This window comes from Aethalodelphis obliquidens, unplaced genomic scaffold (genome assembly GCF_003676395.1).
Source record: "Aethalodelphis obliquidens isolate GAN/ISIS:26980383/991018 unplaced genomic scaffold, ASM367639v1 scaffold12, whole genome shotgun sequence".
NCBI lineage: Eukaryota > Metazoa > Chordata > Mammalia > Artiodactyla > Delphinidae > Aethalodelphis > Aethalodelphis obliquidens.
The window spans coordinates 28,831,402-28,845,549 of NW_020837956.1; the positions used below are offsets into that span (position 1 = coordinate 28,831,402).

The window sequence follows — 14,148 nt, forward strand, 5'->3', positions numbered from 1 at the left end:
TAATTTAACTTCACAATAATCTTGAGAGGTAGGTATTCCAGATGAGAAAACTAGGTGCTGATCAGTTAATAACTTGCCCAAGGTCACACAGGAAATAAGTGACACAGCTAAGATTTGAAGTAATAGGAATAGAAAAGAATTTTATTTGAGCCAAACTGAGGACTATAGCTGGGGAGGCAGCCTCTCAGACAGCTCTGAGGAACTATTCCGAAGAAGATGGTTTTCAGCATGGTTTTATCTCTTGTCAGAGCAAAGAACATCAAACACGACAGGGGTACACTCCTTCAAGGAATATATTTGCTTCCTACACAGCAAGTCAGTATGGCTTTGGCACCTGGGAAGGGAGCCTTATCATCGAAGGAGTACAAGCATTGAGGTCCCAGGAAGGGAGGCATTGATCTCTGTCTCCAGAATGGACATTCTCTACTTCTGGACAATGCACACTTTTCTTTAATGGTTAAAGCACATATACAAGATATGTGTGATAGGCTAAAAAACAGACTGTTCTAATTAGCATAAAGTTTAAGCTAAATAATATGTAAGCCAGAATGACTTCCCCATACCTCAATATGTGAACATTTCTTCCATCAAAACTTAGTTTGTTTCACTTTCAAAGCCTCGTTTTTACCCACTATGTGGAGGGCTCATGGCAGCCTAAGCAAAGAGAGAATAATTGTTTTGATGTGCTAGATTAACTATATGAAATAAAAGGCAAATTTGGAAGGTAGATACTTATGTACCAATCAGAGTTTGGCTTCTGATGTTTAGTAATTTAATCTCTCAACACTTTAGTTTTCTTAACTGTGTTGAAAGAAAATTTTTGTCTCTGTTATATTTCTCAAATATATGTAAGTATATGTACATATACATATTTTTTTGCCTTAAAACATGTGGGAAGTTTTAGTTACGTTAAGAAATGCATTATGTTTAATATTGAAGGCTTTTCAAGAAAAAAATTACTTCATTTCCTGTTCTGCACTTAAAAATATATATATGTGCTTTTTAAATTGGTATTTTATTTATTTATTTATTTGGTTGCACCAGGTCTTAGTCGCAGCAGGCGGGCTTCTTAGTTGTGGCTCGCAGTCTCCTTAGTTGTGGCTCGCTGGGTCCTTAGTTGCAGCATGCGGGCTCCTTAGTTGTGGCACGCGAACTCTTTGTTGCGGCATGCATGTGGGATCTAGTTCCCTGACCAGGGATCGAACCCTGGCCCCGTGCACTGGGAACACATAGTCTTATCCACCATGCCACCAGGGAAGTCCCTGTTCTGCATTTTTGATGAAGTGTGGTTAGAATATTCTTTGAAATTAGTGAGCAAGATGGAAAATAGTTTCTTGAGAGCCTTGGAATATGGAGTAAATTATTTGTTTTGGTATTTAATGAGTGTAAGTCATGTTGAAAGAGATAAATATGAGAAATATTGTTGGATGATTCTTAAAAGGTCAGTCTATTGTATTTAATAATAATAGTTGTGATGCAACAGATCCCTCCAGTAACAATCACCAGATACTGCATATGCCGAGTACATTTGAAGCACTACTTTGCATCCCCTGTGGTGGCATTCCCAGTTTTCACTCCCTTGCCTTAGAAGGAAAGGAACTAGAATCAGCATTTGCCCCAGCTTCTTACATCAGGTTAAGATGGGGAGGCAGTATCCTTCTTCTCTCACAGGCCAACTTCCACAGGTTTTGCTGGAGCCCACCTCCTCTCACCTTCTCAGGGACCTCATCACTTTTTTATCCTCTCTCTATTCTTGGAATATCAGTCTGCTTTCTCCCTCTTTTTTCTCCCTCACCAGTGACTTTCATTTTCCAAATCTCATGGACAGCTTTTTTGGGTTCTTATCAGAATTTGACCTTTCCTTCTGTCTTGAACCATTATTTTTCAAGACAAAAGGAGAATAGAAATGTTTTAAGTTATTGTTATATTTATACATGTGGCTTTCCCCTCCTTTCCTTTCTGGTAAGTTCTCAGTCTCTTTACTAGATTCTCCTCTAACTGTACGAATTCCTGAGAACTTGGTTCTGGGCTGTCTTCGTTTTACTTTCTCTTTAGACTTGTTTTTTCATTCCCTTAGCTTTAAATGCCATCTATGGGGTGATGATTCCTAAATATATATCTGTAGCCCAGTTCTGATTTTTCAGACTTGGACATCTCCGCAAGAATCTTTCACAGGCATCTCATACTTACTTTGTTTAAAACTGAACTCTTGACCTTCTCCCATATATCTTCTTTCATTTCTCTCCATTTCAGTAAATATCTTAAATGTCACCCATTTGCTCAAGCTAGAAGCCCCTTTCTTCCCACTTAACATCACCTTCATCAACAACCCTATGCTTCTATCTCCAAAGAGTATCTGAATCCATCCTTTTCCTTTGTCCCGTGCTACCTCTCTAGTCCCAGCCACTATCAGCTCTCACCTAGACTGCTGTGAGAATCAGCCTCCCTCCCTTCATTGTTTCTTGCCTCTTTCTAGTCTATTCTTCACACTCCAGCTATTGTGATCTTAAAAAAAAAAAAGGAACCAGATCATGTTATTTCCCTGCTAAAAGTCTCTAAAGGGCTGCCAGCTTGGGCCAGAGTTGCTTGTGGTGGGGTTTGAGGGCAATGGCCCTGACTAGAGATGGCATCTCTTGCTCTTTCTGCCACTGCTGCAGAGGGTGCAGTCTACTCATCTTCATTAGAGGAGGTATCACCCTAAAGCAAACATTCGGGTCAGAGAAAAAGTGTTCCAAGACCATACAAGCCAACTGTAGCCACCTGCATAGTCCTTCAGGAACTGCAGGCAGTGGGAGTGCCTTGGCCTTCTGACGTGCCCGTGTAGCGAGACGGACGCGCGAAGCTTCTTGCCTTTGTTCTAGAGATGTCCATAAACCACACCAACTCCGTACCTAAAGAATGTGCTGAAAACCCAAGCTCCAGAAATACCAGGTCAGATGTCCATAGCTGTACCCATGGATGTGCACATAGTCACTTGTAGCCCATCACGCAGAGAAGCAAGGCAGTCAGGTGATCCTGCCAGCGAGTCTGGAGAACCCATAGCAGCTCCTTCTCAGAACCCCACCCTCTCTTCAAGTGTTACCAAAATGTCTTCCATATATTTTGATCCTGCTTGTCAAACTTACTATGCAGCACATAACAGGAATTTCTCTTGGAGTTGGGCTGCTAACAACTTTTATGGATGCAAATAAAAGCTAACAAGTTTTATGAATGCAAAATGTAAAAACAGATATTTATGAACGTCAGCCGGGTTTTCCTAAGATAAAGGTGCTCAGAGATTTAGTGTGCGTGGTTACTGGTGTTCTGAGCAGGGTCTTCTGTTCTCCTTTGTTGTATCTCTCATTCTCAGTCACTTTATGACAGTTTAATCTTTTTTTTTTGCGATACTTGGGCCTCTCACTGCTGTGGCCTCTCCCGTTGCGGAGCACAGGCTCCGGAGGTGCAGGCTCAGCGGCCATGGCTCACGGGCCCAGCCGCTCCGCGACATGTGGGATCTTCCCAGACCAGGGCACGAACCCGTGTCCCCTGCATCAGCAGGCGGACTCTCAACCACTGCGCCACCAGGGAAGCCCCCAGTTTAATCTTTTTAAATCCTTTGGACTTTTTGAGCTTCTGCGGGATACTTTGGATGGTTGGAATTACTGATTTCATTCTGAAATCCCTCTTCATGGGTTTCAAATGCCTTGTTTTTCTGGTGCCTCCTTTCATCATGCCTTTTAATTCCAAGGGTTATCGTTATGTGCTTTTAGAAGCACATACCATGCCAGTTTGGTTTGTTTATTGGCCATGGGGAGTTTAATGTAACTCAGTAGAGTCTTGGGATCTTGGTGGCTTTACTCCACCTCATTGAAAACTTTTGACTTTTTTTTTTGGACATCAGAACTTCCAGGTAGGTTTTGCAGATATTTTCTGCACGATCAAGTTCTGGAGTTGCTGCCAGCAAAAGACAGAGTTCAGATGTGGATGCATGTTTGTTCACCATGTCAAGTAGAATTTCAAAAACTTATTGTCATCTGTCAGAATATATTTTGTCAAGAGTCCTGTACTTTGTGGTTTAACAAAGAGAAAACATACCTGCCATGCAGAATTGTGAATTCAGACCATATAAACAAGTGGAAAGATGGAACTACTTCCTCACACTTTCACATATGTTAGGTCCTGCAAACCCTTGGAATCACATATCACTAATTTTACTTGGTTACAGTGACTATGACTATAGGCATTAGAATGGATTTTCAGTGCTATAAGTTAAGAAGAATGTTTGTATCAAATTTTTTTAGAAGAGTAGAATAAGGCTTAAGTGTGTAGTACAATCTTTAAAAGAGTCAATGAGTGAAAGAACCCTCTGTTAAAAGAATAATGTTCAACCTAACATGTATGTCAACAACATTTATTCTATCCTAATTGTTTGACAGATGATTGTGATGTTATATATGTGTATTATTGTTAATGTTACCAAGACAGTAACTGGATAATTAGAACTAATGGTTTTAGAGGAACTCAGGTATTTTTTTTCCCTGAGATTGTTTTCAGAATAAAGAATATTTTTCATAATTTTTTAAGATACATGTTATCTGAAAGGAGAATTTTCTTCAGCATCAACTTTTATAATTCCCACTCTCACAAATTCTTAAGCTTTTCATAAATTTGTATTTTTAAATGAATGTTTTAAATGTTATATTTTACATGTAACAATCAGATTTTCTAAGTGAAGATTCATTTACTGAGATCACATTTTATATTATTGTATTCTTCTCTATAGTATGATTAGTAATCAAGGAGAATAAGTCACTTCAAATAAAAAACAGTCTTTAAAGGCTTACGTTGCACTTTGGATAAAATCTAAAATTTTTATCACTTCCTGCAAAGACTTTATCATTTTTTCTGTGCCTATCACTTCTGCCTTATCTTATGCCATTCTCCACTAATTCAACCACAAAGCCTTCTTTCAGTTTGCCAAAGGCTCTATACTTCTACCCAGGGGCCTTTGCACTTGCTGTTTCCTAGCCTGGAATACTTTCCCCCCTACCTGGCTTGGCTTTTCCCAGTTTCTCCTTCAGTCTCAGTTTAGATATCGTTTCTTCAGAAATCCTTCCCTGGTTCTCCCTTCAGTCTAAATTAATCCCCTTCTGTTACTGTCTCCTATTATGCCTTTACTTCCCCAGTTTATAATTTTATATATATGCATATATATTTTTGTGGGTGTGTGTGTATTTAATATCTGTCCCCTTAGTAGACTACAAGCTCTCTGAGGGCAGAGGGCTTTTGTTCATCATTTATTTTCAGAGTCTTCCACAGTGCATAGAAGAGTGTAGACATTCAATAAATATTTGTTGAATGAATGAATGAATGAATGAATATAAGATTCTGCAAAATCTAGTAAAAACTAGTTTCCAGGCTTCGGACGCACAGGCTCAGCGGCCATGGCTCACGGGCCCAGCCGCTCCGCGGCACATGGGATCTTCCCGGACCGGGGCACGAACCCGTATCCCCTGCATCGGCAGGTGGACTCTCAACCACTGCGCCACCAGGGAAACCCCGAAGTCTTTGCTTTTTGATCCCTCTTATGCTTTAGAATTCTCAATCTATATGTCATAAATACTTCTATTTGTTATCTTTTGGCAAGGAATAAGTAGCAATAATAATTACTAATATATTCAGTATACTGAATAAACAGTGTTCTTTTATACATTTTGCTTTATTTTGCCAGAATAACATCTTTGCAAGGTGGTAAGTATTATTGTCCATGTTGAGAAAAACAGATCAGGATAAAGCATGCTTTAAAAAAATCTTTCTAGGGGCTTCTCTGGTGGCGCAGTGGTTGAGAGTCCGCCTGCCAATGCAGGGGACACGGGTTCGTGCCCCGGTCCGGGAAGATCCCACATGCCGCGGAGCGGTTGGGCCCGTGAGCCCTGGCTGAGCCTGCGCGTCCGGAGCCTGTGCTCCACAACGGGAGAGGCCACAGCAGTGAGAGGCCCGTGTACCGAAAAAAAAAAACAAAAAACTCTAATATTGTCCAGGAATAGGAACTCCTTTCAAAAAAAGCAAGAAATATCAAAATCTTATAATCTGTCACTTTTATATATTTTCCATAGTATTTTTTGTTTTTGTTTTTGTTCTAGATGATGCAAAATTGAGGGGTCTTGCAGCCCCTAGTAACCTTTCTATGAATCAGACTCTTGAAGGTCATAGTGGTGAGTCATGTAAATTTTTAAATCATATTTGAATAGTATTATCTTTAGGTATTTAGAAACCATCTACTTAATGCAAAAATGTCATCATTTTAAATGATGGTAATATTTAAAGTAATCATTTCTATTTAGCCATAATTAACACAGCCTAGAATCATTCAACAACTTTCACATGATTAAGTAACATCTTCAATAGTTATGAAAAAAAGTAGCTGTAATTTTAAATATTAAAAATACTGTTACCTGTCTATGGATAGGATATAATCCTTTTTTAGAGTCTGTTTTATAGTCCCAGATAAAGGTAGACTAAAGAGACCTGACAACTGAACGTACTAGATGATCCTAGACTGGATCTTGAAATGAGAAAACCAAGTATCTATAAAGGACATTATTTGGACAATTGATAAAACTTAAATGTGGACTGTGGGTTGGAGATAATATTGTATCAGTGTTAAAATTTCTAATTTGTAAAATAGTTTTGAAAGAGAATGTCCTTGTTCTTAGGAAATATACAATAAAGTATTTAAGGATTAAAAAAACTAAAAAAAACACATTTGTTCCTATAACCCAGAGGTTTAAGAGCTGCTCAAGAGTGTGTTACTACTAGAATGGAAAACAAGGTGTGGTGCAGGAGGCGAGATTAGGGGACATATTAATGACAAACAAATACCACCTCCCCCCAAAAACTAGTACTTAGTATGATGTCCTTTGGGCATAATAATCTTGGGGAGTCAGGCAAATTGGGTAAATCTTACTTACATTTGTTTCGGTCATCAGATATATGGCAGCTCTTGCAGCTGATCATAATTGGTACCTTAGCTGGCATGAAATAGGAATAAACATGAAAATTAGTATTATGCATTATTGTAGAAATGAGTGATAATAGTAACTGCATCCTATGAACATTTCTGAGTAATATTAAAGACTCTTAATTGCTGTTTGTTGCCCAGGAACAGTATTGATTTTAACATGCTCTTGGTGTTTATTATAAAAATATAAATTTGAAATTAATTGTAGCTCTTTTTTAGTTTCTAAATTGTCTTATAATTTTTTAGGTTCTGTTCAAGTTGTAACATGGAATGAACAATATCAGAAGTTGACTACCAGTGATCAAAATGGTCTTATCATTGTTTGGATGTTATATAAAGGTATCTTAGGAGAGCTTATTTAATCTTTCCCAAATTGGAGTCTGGATTACAGTATTTGAATGGGGAAATAACATCTTTGAAACAGACCCTTTTTAACTGGCAGTAGGAGTTCACAGGGGTGATATTTCTGGGTTTATGGCTTCCTACTTCTCCCTTTAACCTTACTTCTTTTGAACGGTGACCTTGCGTTAAGAAAGTGAATTATGTGACTGTTGGTTATCTTCAAACTGAACTTAGGCTCTTGGCAGAATCGTTTCTGCTTGAGATAGCTCTTTTTTTCAGGTTTCCAGTAAGATTAGTTTCTCTGTGGTCAGTGGCTGGAGTTAGTTCAGCAGATAAAAACACATTTATGAAGGTGTCAAAGGCAATAATTAATTTCCTTTAATGAGTCAGTTAACTTCCTTTTCCTTCTTGGATATAGATTTTATCTCAGCTCTGACTACTGGCTCACAATTTGTGTCTTTTGCCCACAAGAGAGAACAAGAGAGGGATTAATTTAGGTGCATCGCTATTACCAGAAAAATAACTCATAAAACATGTTCTCTTGGGGCCTGTAGCCATCATCTTTAAAAGAACAGTGTACCTTAGTTTATGTGTTTTGTTTTAAAAACATTTACGGTGTATACCTTTTAAAAATTCTTAATTAAAACATGCTGTAGTACACAAACTCATTTATTTTTAAAGTTTATGTCTGTGTATATGTGTGTAGTGAGTAGAATGTGAAAATATAGGAGATTAAACTTTGTCTTTTTCCAGAGTAGGTCTTCTCTGAGCCTCAGTCTTGATGGATAATACCCTGCTCTGACTAGTTATTCCATGTTACATGATTACTTGCTTGGCTTCAGACCAGAATTCCCTGTACCAGAATGTAGTAAAGCCTTTTAAAAAACAAAAAGAAAACAGAATAGCCCTGTGATTTGCCTCACATTTGGTTACACCTTGAGACAAGTCACATCTCACTCCAGCCCCATGTACAAGAACGTTTTTGTCACTCAGCATTAGTGATGTGATATCACTAATGTGATATGAACTGTTTAAAAATTTTTTCAAGCAGTTTTAGAGCTTTTACATAATATGCTTATATTTAATATGCCTATAATTAATCATTGGAGAGTTTGTGCATACTAATGAAGTAATTGTGGTTATTTTGTTCTTTCCTTGGTTATTATCTGAGGTGTACTCAAGTGGGAAAAGTCAGACTTTGAGAAAAATCAATTGTTTCGGCCTTCAGAAGCAAATGAAGTTTTGTTTTTTAATTGACAGAAAAGAAGGAAGAAAGAAAGAAAGCAAGAAAGAGAGAGAGAGAAGAAAAAAAGATGGGCATTTATTGTGTTTTCTGTGATAATCTTTGAAGCAATTATTAGTCAAGGCCCAAGTTTTTTTTTCATCTTGTTCTGTTGGATTTGAAGATTTCATAGTTAAATGTCTCAGGTTGTAGAAAGCTTTGCAGTTATTTATCCCACAGTGTATTTTATGGAATGTTTCAACTCTGAAGTACCATTTATTAGATGTGAAAGTTTTGACTTGTCATTTGCTTTTCTTTGTGAAAACAGGCTCTTGGTATGAGGAGATGATCAACAATAGAAATAAATCAGTGGTTCGAAGCATGAGCTGGAATGCTGATGGACAGAAGATCTGCATTGTATACGAGGATGGGGCTGTGATAGTTGGTTCAGTGGATGGTAATGCATTTTTGCACCCAGAGCTAAGATCAAGATTTAGCTGACATTTTTAATCTTTAGAGGTTTAAATTAATTATCATATGTTAGCATTCTGACAGAAGAATAAACATCAAAAGAGAAAATAGTTACTGTACAATTTGATGACATTTAAGAATTACTTATTTTTAAGTATATTCAAGTAAGAAATCTGTTAAAATTTTTTTTTCTACAGTAGGACTGGAAAAAAGTGAATTAATTTCTCAGAGTTATTTTAAATATGTCTACCTAATTATATGATTTATCTTTACACTTGTTAGACTGTATTGTAAATATGTAGATTTTAGTTTCAAAAAGTATATAGAGGGCTTCCCTGGTGGTGCAGTGGTTGAGAGTCCGCCTGCCGATGCAGGGGACACGGGTTCGAGACACGAGTTTGTGTCCTGGTCCGGGAAGATCCCACATGCCGCGGACCGGCTGGGCCCGTGAGCCGTGGCCGCTGAGCCTGCACGTCCGGAGCCTGTGCTCCATAACGGGAGAGGCCACAACAGTGAGAGGCCCTTGTACAGCCAAAAAAAAAAAAAAAAGTATATAGAGATCTATCACTTTTTAAAAATTGAGATAAAATTGACATATAACATTAGTTTCAGGTGTACAACATAATGATTCAGTATTTTTATTGTGAAATGAAATATTATTTCATTTCATATTGTGAAATGATCTAGTCTTTTTTTAGTAGAACTGAGCATGTCATTGTTTGTTGTGTTTTGTAACCTTCAAACCTATGTCTTTAAAATTCTAGTTCGTAGATAACACTGGGCCTTCTGAGAGTCTGTACCTTTGTTTTAGTGTGAAGTTCTCTCTATTAAAGAAATAATTTATTAAAAAATTTTCTTTGGTATGAAAAAATTCTGTTTCTGAGAGTCTGCAAAGTGACAGCTGTAGTTCTAGGCACTAGATACAACAAAAAAATATTCCAGATCTAGATCGGGAGAGATGGATAAGTAACCAAGCAATTACAATGCGTTGTGATAGGTACTAAGACAGGGAAAAGACAGCAACATGTGGAAGAATTATGTAACCTAGACTTAGAGGGACCAGGGAAGGCATCGTAAAGGAAATGATATCTGTGCTGAGGCATTAGCCACAAAGAAGGTTGGTGTGTAGAATGTCCTAGGCCTAAGAGATAGCATTTGAGGAGGTCCAGAGGAGTTGAACTTAGCCATGTTTTGGGATATTGAAACAATTTTGAGAATCAGTATAGTATAATGCTAAAGGAAGAAGAGCTGTATGTGATGAAATTAGAAAGATTAGCAGAAGGCAGATCATGCAGATTATAAGTTATACAAGGAGTTTGGACTTAACTCTAAGAGCATTGGGAAGCCAATGAAAGGGTTTTTTTTTGTTTTGTTTTTTGTCCAATGAAATGTTTTAAGAATGGGAGCAATGTGGTCAGATTTGTTCTTTAGGAACATCTCCATGTTTGCAATATGAAGAAAGGAGAAAGGTAAGAAAGATGGGGGCAGGTGTACCAGTTAGGAAATTACTATGGTAATTCAGGTGATAGATCGTGGTGGATGGTAGCCTGAACCAGGGTGATGACAAAGAAGATGGAAGTAAGTAGACATATTCTAGAGATACTTAGGTAGTAGAACAGATAGGACCTTGTTATTGATTGGGTTGGGGATGAGAGGATGGAAGTGTCTAGACTGATATCCAGGTTCTTAGCTTTGCCACTGGATGGATGGTGGTACCTTTCATTGAAATAAGGGATGTGAGAAAAGACTGGTTTTGAGGGGAGATTTCAGTATTCAACATGTTGATTTTGTCATCCCATAGGACATCCAAGTACATATGTCTAGACCACAGTTAGATATATACACCTGCAGCTTAGAAATATCTGGATTGAAGGCATAATTTTGGGAATCACCAGCATAGGGATGGTAATTTAAACCATTGGAATAGATGAAAAACCCAGGGGCCATCTGTAGAGTGAGAACCAGCACATTTAATGGATGGATAGGAGAAGAGAATTCCATAAAGGATACTGAAAAGTAGAAGTCTTGGAGATGTCATAGAAACCAAGAAGGAAGGAAGAGGTGGTCAAAACAATAAAAAAGACAGGGAGGGGGTGGGAGGGAGGCTCAAGAGAGAGGGGATATATGTACACATATAGCTGATTTACTTTGTTCTACAGCAGAAACTAACACAACATTGTAAAGCAATTAGACTCCAACAAAAAAAGTAAAAACATGAAATAAAATAATTTAAGTACTTAAAAAAAAGGAAAGAAAAAGAAAAAAGCATCCATTGGATTTATCAAGAGGCCATCAGTGATCTCCACGAGGGCAGTTTCAGCTTCCCCACGGTGGAGTTATGGGGCAGAAGCCAGACTGTGTTGGGTTGAGGGTTGAGTGCGAGGTGAGGGAGCAAAGATTACAGTGTGGATAACTCTTTCAAGAAGTTTGGCTGGGAAAGGAATGGTAGAAATAGGGCAGTAGTTAGAAGGGAACTTAAGGTTGAAGGAAGAGTTTTTTGTTTGTTTGTTTTTATCTGAGGTGGTAGTTTTGAAGAGGAATAGACCTGAGTATGTTTAAATGCTTATAAGAAAGGGCCTGGAGAGAAGAGTGTAAAGAGAGAGAGAAGGGGAATTCCCTGGCGGTCCAGTGGTTAGGTCCAGGTGCTTTCACTGCCAGGCCTGGATTCAATCCCTGGTCGGGGAACTAAGATCCCACAAGCCGCGCTGCGAGGCCAAAAAAAAACCCTAAACCAAAACCAAAAAAATACAGAGAGAGAGAGAAAATGTGAATAATCAGTAGAGGGAGATCTTTGCAAAGCTCAGAAGGGATTAGATCAGAGAATAGGTAGAGGGATTAGCTTTAGATTGGTGTCTGGTTGGGGACATACCTCTTCCTTTGTATTAGGGGGCAAAGCAGAAAGGATAAGTGTGGGTTCAGTTATGTTCTGAATGTTTGAAAGTGGGAATGGGGGATTTCTTTTTTGAAAGCTTTTATTTTCTTTCCAAAGTAAAAGATGAATTCATCTGCTATTTGGGAGTGAGGTCCTGAGTGAGAATTTAGAAGAGAAGGGAGAAAGTTGGAAACAGCTGCTATTTCAAATGCTTAGTGTGTGTTTGGCACATAGTAGGTGCTCAGTAAATATTTAATGACTGAATAAATTGAACAAATGCATGAATACTGTGAAGAATGTGAGAGCTCTTTAGGGAAACAGAGATTTCTAGAACAGTTGTTAGAGAATCATGACCTTGAACTTTTAAGGAAATAATTATGTTTTATGTTTGTTTTAGGGAATCGCATTTGGGGAAAAGACCTGAAGGGTATACAGTTATGTCATGTAGCATGGTCCGCAGATAGTAAAATCTTACTTTTTGGAATGGCAAATGGAGAAATACACATTTATGATAATCAAGGGAATTTTATAGTAAGTACCTATATTCCTTACTTTTATTTACACAACTTTGTATGATTATTTTATATATCATTCATATATGTATACACATTCATTTATTATGATAGTTTGCGTAATCAAGAAAGTCTTCAATTCAGGGTTTTTTTCCCAGTTGTCTAAAAATTCATTTTATTAAAAAAAACCTTCTGGGTTGCTTCAAGGTAAATTAATGCTCTTAGTTCTGATTTCCTGGTAGCTGGGAAGGACAAGGCTTTTCAATACAAGGCTTCAGTGTATTGAAGCTGAGGGATGATGGGTAGGATGATGTGCAGTTTGATCTTTGTGTCTTCAAATACCTGAAGCCAAAGGTGACATGAGATACCAAAGATATTTTTGTAGCAAGGTACTAGATTATAAAAAGGATGGAAGATTTAAACAGTAAGGGACAAAAATCAGGTCCTGGAAAGAAGGCAAAATAGAATAGGCTTAGGTAGCAGAATCTCAAGAAAAACTCTAGCTTTGTGAGATCTAGCTATGATAGATCTCTGATCTTACTTATGGGCCGGTTTTATTTTTAGTGAGGGTTAAGACGTCACATGAACCCATTCGTTGGTGGAAGTGATAGTAACCAACTTTTACATGACACTTTGCTATTTTCAGAGTAATTTTGTATACCTTTGATCATTTGAGTCTCATAAAAACTCTATGAGCTTTTTTGAAATCCTCATTTTACAAATGGGGAAAACTGAAACTCAGGTGATTTGTCCATGGTTGGTAAAGCAGTAAGTGATGGAGCTTGTATTCAAAACCAGATTTTTAAATCCTATTTTCAGTGTCTTTCCATAATACTCTGTTCATACTAATCCCTGTTTTAAAATATACAATACTAAAAAATAAAACAAACAAACAAACAAAAAATATACAATACTAACTAACTGATTTTATTTAGATGAAAATGAAACTGAATTGTTTGGTGAATGTCACTGGAGCAGTCAGTATCGCTGGAATTCACTGGTACCATGGCACAGAAGGCTACGTGGAGCCACACTGCCCCTGCCTTGCGATTTGTTTTGACAATGGCAGATGCCAAATAATGAGACATGAGAATGACCAAAGTATGTAATTTTTCTTTCTTTAATGTGGAGAATTAAAAAAATATTTTAAAATTATTCTTAAGATTATAAAGTTCTCTAGACTAAATATTTTACCACAGTTACTTTCTTTTTGTTGACTAGATCCTGTTTTAATTGATAGTGGCATGTATGTAGTAAGTATCCAGTGGAACCACACTGGCAGCGTGTTAGCTGTGGCAGGCTCCCAGAAGGCCATCACCCAGGACAAAGATGTAAACACTGTGCAGTTTTACACTCCATTTGGTGAGGTAAATGTATTCAAGGTTTTGTCTTTCTTTCTTTCCATTTAAGTATGCAGTGAAGAAGGTAGGGGAAAGAAGAATGGAGGAAGGGGGTATAAACTTGTCACATTTTTTAAAACGGACATTTTAAGTAAAAATGATGAACTATCAGGTGTATGTCTTTGAATAATATCCTTATATTATAAGCCTTCATTTTATCATGGAATTTATTTTATAATCTTTACATTTAGAAAACCAGATGTTTCATATAAGAAATCATTAGGGAGTAGTTATTGAGAGTATTTTCTCTGTGATCTGAATATGCATCTCTTTACAGCTGATTTTTGAGTTGTTTTTAGTGTAATTTAGCTGTTTCAGATTAATCTGGG

At 37.5% G+C, this 14,148-nt stretch overlaps 1 protein-coding gene and 1 pseudogene across 3 annotated transcripts in view; both read left to right on the top strand.

Moving 5' to 3' along the window:
- Positions 1–14,148, top strand: part of WDR35 (WD repeat domain 35) — a 62,358-nt gene that overhangs the window by 2,155 nt on the left and 46,055 nt on the right. For 2 of the 3 annotated variants that reach the window (XM_027113767.1, XM_027113768.1), the window contains exons 3-8: positions 6,123–6,194; positions 7,247–7,339; positions 8,893–9,021; positions 12,305–12,438; positions 13,355–13,520; positions 13,641–13,786. In XM_027113767.1, the coding sequence (XP_026969568.1) occupies positions 6,123–6,194; positions 7,247–7,339; positions 8,893–9,021; positions 12,305–12,438; positions 13,355–13,520; positions 13,641–13,786 (740 nt within the window). Of the gene's footprint in view, positions 1–6,122; positions 6,195–7,246; positions 7,340–8,892; positions 9,022–12,304; positions 12,443–13,354; positions 13,521–13,640; positions 13,787–14,148 lie in introns of those variants that run through there. The other variant, XM_027113769.1, reaches the window with a different exon arrangement.
- LOC113624020 (E3 ubiquitin-protein ligase RNFT1-like) lies at positions 1,151–5,470 on the top strand (annotated as a pseudogene).